Here is a 6,901-nt window from a genome sequence, read left to right as displayed (position 1 = left end):
CATAGGATCTTGTACAGAGACATCCATGGCACTATCATGTCCTTTATCCATGTTTGGTGATGCTACGTTCGTCTCGGGATCATACTTTGCCTCCATTTTTAGGAATGAACCTTAGAAATAATAAAGCCGTATGTTGGGATGAGATGATGATATATTGAAATGTTTGACGGCTTGCTATATATCTTGCTACTTTAAGGATGGAGAAGAGAAGGGTTTGATGAATATAATTGCACTACAACGGTAACGCACAGTTGTGTGGAAGAGCCCGGTGTGCTGCAATATGGGGGCGCTTTTGTGCCTCATATGCATGCATGTCCGCACTCGCCAATCAGACGACGAAGAAGGCTAATAACACTCGGCTTATGACGGAAAGATCTGTATCAGACAGAGAATCGAATATCCTATCATGAGTGTTGAGTGAACCCGACGTATCTGGGCAGTTTTAAATACTCATGCACTAGGGTATCTATACGTCCAAATTAATAGATCGCTTTTCGGACGAATATATTTGTGATAGCCCTTAAACAGTTTAAAGAGAGGAATATATATTGATTGAATACGGGGACCTTTAACGGTCCCTATTTCAATACCACTTCAAACTCAAAGTCCTCTGTCAATAACGAGTATTCATCCCTGGTACTAGGTCCACAAGAACCACTTCCTAATCCATGGTGTGTCGCATCCAGTCTAAGGACTACATTATCCGTCTTCTTCCTCTGTAATTCATAGGGATGTTTCGCCGCCTCTACATCTGCGACCCGGTAATGCGACGCGTTGAAATCAAACAGCCTCCGCTTTTTTCTAGAATCATTCTGATCCGAAAAGAAAGCCGTGATTGATTCACCACCGGCATGCGTAAACTTTACCCACCGCGTGTCCGTCCTGTTGCCGCCTTCTTGCGGGTACTCATAGTCGGTCCAGAGCTCGGACACCGCGGCGACTTGATACACGCCTAGACGCTGTGATAGCTTCTTGTCCCTGTAACTCTCGTCCGGACCACGTCCGTACCAAGTTACCGCCGGTGCATCTTTATTTCCTCTGGCCCATTCTCTCGGTAGTTCCATAGTGAGGCCTATGCGCGGTAGCGTACGAGGTAAATTCAAACCTTTCGGTTTACCCTTCACACGTATGACGAGCGTACCCGATGCGTAAAACGTGTACGTGACATCTAAATCAATGGACCACGAAAGGACAGGTGGAGCGAAGCGCTGCTGCACTTGAACTATGATGGCGTGACCATCGGCTTCGATATCCCATGTGCAGCTACGCGTCTGGCACTTAGCGAGGTGCAAAAGCCTATTTTTCCAGTCGCGCCCATCTTGTGGCGCATCATTATCGGTAGGTGCCCGGTAAGCGGTAAACTCCGGGCTCGCGGCTAAGAGCTCGGTGTGATTCTTTGTAAAAGACCGCAGTTTTCCATGAACCGGCGAGAAATTCCATGATGCAACCGGGCTAGAAATGGTCCAAAGGGTCGATGCTTCAGTAATAGTCACTTTATTTGTAGACTGAAGTTGAAAAGTGAGAGGAAGACAGGGGCTGTTAAGTGGGATCTCTTCGAAGGCGATTTCGAATCCGGCTGGGAGGGATAGAGTTGAAGCGCGCTGATAAAAAAAGAATTGCAATATCCCTTCTCCAGTCAAATCAGCAGGCCGAGATGGAATTGCCAGTTCAGTAGTTTGGCCAGGTTCTATGCCAGATGGAAGTTCAATGCTGCCAGTGTAAGAGGTTGGTCTGCCCTCATCCAAAATCACGTAAGTACATCCGAGATGATCAAGAGTAATGAAGTCGTATCGATTTATGACCGTGGCTGTCTGCGACGTGTAGGAAACAACTTTGATGGGCTCTATCCCCTTTTTGTATTCAACTAACCCAGGGGTTGGCGTGTGGTCAGAGTGTAACACCCCGTCCATGATGAAGTTGCTATCGTTGGGCTCGTCACCGAAATCTCCACCGTAAGCATAGAACTCATTACCGGATTCTTTATCCCTGGTAAGGAGACCATGGTTCGCCCATTCCCATACAAACCCTCCTTGAAGTTTTGGATGTTTGTAAAAAGCATCGATGTACTCCTTAATGTTACCCGGTCCATTACCCATTGCATGAATGAACTCGCATAGGACAAGGGGCTTGTTCTTAGATTCATCCTTGGCAAACTCGATGATGGTTTCAATCGGCGGGTACATTGTTGAATACATGTCCATAGTCTCAGCGTATATATCGGCTTCATAATGGATAGGTCGGCTGTCATCGTATGATTTGATCCAATTATACATAGACTTGAAGTTTCGGCCAAAGAAGGCTTCGTTTCCTAGAGACCAAATGATGACAGAGGGGTGAAGTTGGTCGCGGTAAACTAGCTGTTTCGCGCGATCTACATAAGCTTGTTCCCAAGCGGGATTGTCCGTTGTCCATTTAGCTGCATCCGTCCGAGTGAGAAGCTGCCGCTCGCGGAACGGAAGTGCTCTATCGGCAGGAGATAGTGCGGCATCGCCTATATCAGGTAGATTAATATAGTTTATTAGGTAGTTTAGAACGTGGGTATTAACGTACATATTGACTCGAATCCGTGACATTCAAGATCAGCCTCGTCCATAACCCAGAACTATTCTTGTTAGAGATAGCGAGGACATAAAGATACCATGTAGATAACCTACTCCAAGTTCGTCGGCTAAGTCATATAGACGAACATCGCTTGGTTGGTGACAGGTCCGAATCGCATTGATATTGTGAGTTTTCATAAGGATAAGGTCTCGCTTCATGAATTCAAATGGAACAGAACGCCCAAGTCTAGGATGATGCTCGTGTCGATTAGCGCCTTTTAGGATAATTCGGCGACCATTGACTTTGATTAGGCCATCTTTCATTTCTATCTGTCGGAACCCCACGCGATGAGCAACGAAGCTGGTATCATTCAAAGAGATAATAAGGTAATAAAGTATCGGTGTTTCTGCCGTCCATTTCGAAGGATTTTGTATTGGGAGAGAGAACTCTTTGCGCCCCTGAGATACAGTTCTTGTCTCCGCAATAATGACCTTGCTCTTAGATGGGTCCCAAAGGTCGACTTGGAGCTTACCAGACCCGGTGATATCTATCCGGACTTTTAGATCGGCATTGACGTACTGGTTGTCTAACTTTGTCTGGACGAATAGGTTCTCTATACGCGATTCTGATGGAAAGCCAAGAAGGTGGACTTCGCGGTAACTCATCACCAGTCAGTTTTTTACAGTGTCTAGGGGGTTCCTTAAACTTACATTCCGCTCATCCTCCATTGATCCTGTGAAGAAAGGGATGTTAGAAGCATAGGCATTGGCTTCAAAAAGCATACTTGAAATGAGACGGAATAAAATGAGATTGCATTTTCATTATCCTCGGTTGACTGGATTAAGAGACCTCGGAATAATAGAACTTACCTGATCCTCAATGTAAGTACCATCGCAATACTGATAAACTCGAACTGCGATAGTATTTTCACCCGCCTGATGAATTACATCTGTGACGTCGAACTCGGTTGGATTCCGCGACCCCTGATGATATCCCACTTCTTTTCCGTTCACCCAGACGTGGAAGGCAGAATCTACTCCCTCGAACCTTAGCCTCAGCTGTAAGCCAATGAGATTCTTAGGGACTGTGAACTTTTTGACGTAGAATCCGGTCTCATTTTCGTCGAGTGGAACATTAGGCGGGTCTACGGGGATAGGAAAATTGACATTGGTGTAGTGAGGCCCCTTTCCATAACCGTTCAACTGCCACATACTAGGCACTGTTATGCTGTCCCATTCTGCTGTGTTGAAGGTCGGATCCTCGAATCCTCCGGGGCCCTCGAATGGGTTTTTGGCAAGCTTGAATTTCCAAGTCCCCGAGAGAGAGTAAGTGTTAGATTTAGTGCTGTCATAATCTAATGCATCCTGTATCGTGCTATATATGTGGAAATTGGCCCGAGGAGGAAGGCTATTTTTATGAATAACGGCGAGATTATTCCAATCTGGCTGCGATGCTGGGTGAATCTTTCGAGGCATGGTCATTGAAAGGTGATATTTTTAGATAATCTTAATCCTGGGTAAGAGGACCACCATAACAACAATTGAGAATGTTAAAGGATTATAGTCCAGCTGGCCTGATATAACAATTCATCAGATAACCATCTACTGTGTTAATACCTAAGACACTTAGTGTGGCTTCTAGTTGATGCTTTAATCTCCTTAACGAGTGGTGAGGGGAAACCGGCGGGGACTTCGGGAAGAAAGCCGATCTCGCGACTTACTGACAGGAATCTATTAAACTGCAATGCAAGATTATTATAATAATGGAGCATATGTATAAGATAGTGGACAGTATCTGAATTAGATAGGGGCCGATCAAGGTACAATACCGCCCCGGAGCTGGCAGATTCGGTGCGGGGAACCTTCAACGCAACACGAATCATAAAAACAATCCATACTTAGAGTGACATTCGTTTAGTAAAAGCATTGAAACGTACATGTATAACGACTTGGTAAACAACGTACCTGTGTAAGCCCCGTGAACTAATCGCTCGCTCGGTTGAAGTTCAACCCGAGTTGACATTTGAGAGACCCTTTAAAGAAGGGCCAAACGCGAGAAACCAAAGCAGGGATGCTGTAAAATGAATGTTATGTATGACTACCTACATATGTGAATAGATTGAGAAGGGGGTATCAATATAGATCCAGAATGATCAAAGGACCTTATGCTCATGCCAAGCATCTCCAATCCAAGTCCATGATTCAAGCCAACCGCCCATCCCATTTGACCATGATTTAATATACACCAAGGGGTAAATCCATATAATCCCCTATATAAAAGACTTTTATGCTCCGGAATATACGGCTGTCACGAAACGGCCACACTCCACTCGCTGCTCAATGCTGACTTTTCTTCCCGAGCCGCCTTCGCCGATCTTAACTGTTGTTCGAGGTGTGATCTGGAACCTGTGTTGTTCGTTTTGTCGTCCTTTCTCTGCGTCACCCTCCCCACCATCTAGGGGTCCTATGTAAGTTGGCAAGGCGGCGTTGTTCCGCTTTCCTGTCCCTAGCTGGTAATGCTCGTTGCCACCCCAGAATACTACATCTGCACCCCAGTTCGTATCATTATACGAGCTGATATTAGATGTATTAACTGAAGTAACATTGTCCATCACTGCCGCTACGTGAGTACTGCCAGCACTTAATCGGGCTAGGCGGATTGGGACGACTGAATCCGCTTTTTCATCCCACTCAAAAAGTCCAGAGAGCGACTTGATCTTGGAAGGACCGAGCGAAACATGTGTCCATTTACCCGTACCTAAGCCACCCCAAATGCCAGAGCCACAAGCCCAAGTATCGGCAGTAACTCGGCCTAGGTCCTTAATAGAATTGGCGTCCTCTCTTTGCCCGGCAACTCGCTTTGCATCTACCGTAAAGAATGAATTTGCACCTCCAGCTGCAACTGACGTCACACGCGGTTGTTGTCCCGAACCGCTGTAAATTTTGGTAAATGGCAAAGGGATTGGAGCATCAATGAAAGGGAACTGGGGCTCTACTTCGAAACCTAGCTGACCAGAAGTATTGTCTCCGAAGACGAAGACGTGCCCGTCATCATTGAGTGCTAAGGAATGATAGTCACCAGTGGCAACTTTTCCAATTTTAAAGCCTCTTAAACTGAGAATTTCGTGTGGCTCGTCGTAAGGCCCTTTTGGTCGAGTTGCCCACGTTAAACCCGGTATACCCATTTGTCCTTTAGAGGGAAAGTCAGACGTGCTGGAAGCAGCAGAGAAGACGCGCCCCTTAGATGTTAAGAGTAGGGTATGCTCTAGACCACTGGCAATGTCGACAATACTTTCGCCCCAACTGAGATTCTTAGGCTTAAGCTGTCGATAATTAACAGTTTCCGGGCTGGACCAAAAGGATAACCAGGATGTCTGATATGACTTCTGGCCAGAAGCTTGATCGGCTCCTGCTACAGGTATTGAGTAGACAATTCCATTTTTTCCCAAGGCAATGATACGGTCACGCGATATTTCGATCTTGGCAAGATCTTTGCCTTTTAACGTTTCCGCAGGGGTTGGGTTGGCTTTCGAGAAAGCCGTACCCCACTGCACAAGGTCTCCCTTCTCAGTAATCGCCGCCCCAAAGTCGCGATCTAGCTTTACATCTCGTAGGAGCATCCCGTCAAAATATGGTATCCTTCGTGGCGTCTTTATAACGCTGTCGGTTGAATCGGGTGCGGCTACTCGACCTGAGTTAGAACCCCACGCATAAACGCCCGGGTGTTCCCAACTCTTCTTAACTTGGAGATGTTGGCTACTTATTATATCCCGGTTGTCTTCTTTAGATTCACTGGGCGGTCGGGACTTCTCGTATTCAATTACGGCTTGTTTTGGCTTTGGGGTTTCTTTGGTCAAAGACGGATATAAAACAACTGCACTTCCAGCCGCAAGGGCTACCAACATTCCACCCAGAAACTTTCCAACACTTCCACGCTTGCGCTCGGCATCATTGCCTCCTCTTTCGGTGCTAACTAATCTAGGCCATTGACGAGTGAGAGGGATTGTTGAATTCGGATAGCGGTATAAAAGGAATCTTTGACGCAATGCGATTCGTCTAACGATAGTCATAGTCAAAATGGGACTTCGGCTTTGGTCAGTTAGTGACGGTCGACGTGCTTGATACGTATAATAGGTCTCCGGTAATAATTCAAATCGCTATCAGCTAGGTCTGTTAAACCATCGTCGATTGACTGATAGTTAAAGCATATACAGGAAGCAGGGGGTAGGAGGCAGGAGGCAGGTTGACGGCGTTGACGGTGTTAAGAGAGTCAAGACTTAATCACAAAGTGGAGGAAATATAGAAATGATGAGGTCATCCAATCAAAGCTCACGTAAAATAATACATCATGCGCGAACCGG

The 6,901-nt window shown here is 46.2% G+C and overlaps 2 protein-coding genes across 2 annotated transcripts; both read right to left on the bottom strand.

Moving 5' to 3' along the window:
* Positions 1 to 578: 578 nt before the first annotated feature.
* Positions 579 to 4,016, bottom strand: GL218_04640 (Beta-galactosidase; the record flags this gene model as incomplete). Its single annotated transcript, XM_033581259.1, has 5 exons — positions 579 to 2,491; positions 2,551 to 2,602; positions 2,655 to 3,201; positions 3,252 to 3,274; positions 3,411 to 4,016. The coding sequence occupies 5 exons, from the start codon at positions 4,014 to 4,016 to the stop codon at positions 579 to 581; spliced, it is 3,141 nt and encodes a 1,046-aa protein (XP_033435112.1).
* An 809-nt stretch (positions 4,017 to 4,825) lies between these two features.
* GL218_04639 (Protein FMP25, mitochondrial) lies at positions 4,826 to 6,610 on the bottom strand (the record flags this gene model as incomplete). Its single annotated transcript, XM_033581258.1, has 1 exon — positions 4,826 to 6,610. The coding sequence occupies one exon, from the start codon at positions 6,608 to 6,610 to the stop codon at positions 4,826 to 4,828; it is 1,785 nt and encodes a 594-aa protein (XP_033435645.1).
* Positions 6,611 to 6,901: the final 291 nt, after the last annotated feature.

Source organism: Daldinia childiae, assembly GCF_008694065.1.
Source record: "Daldinia childiae strain JS-1345 chromosome Unknown Scaffold4, whole genome shotgun sequence".
Taxonomy (NCBI): Eukaryota; Fungi; Ascomycota; class Sordariomycetes; order Xylariales; family Hypoxylaceae; genus Daldinia; species Daldinia childiae.
The sequence above is the reverse complement of the archived record's forward strand: the minus strand, read 5'-3'. Positions and strand labels throughout refer to the sequence as shown.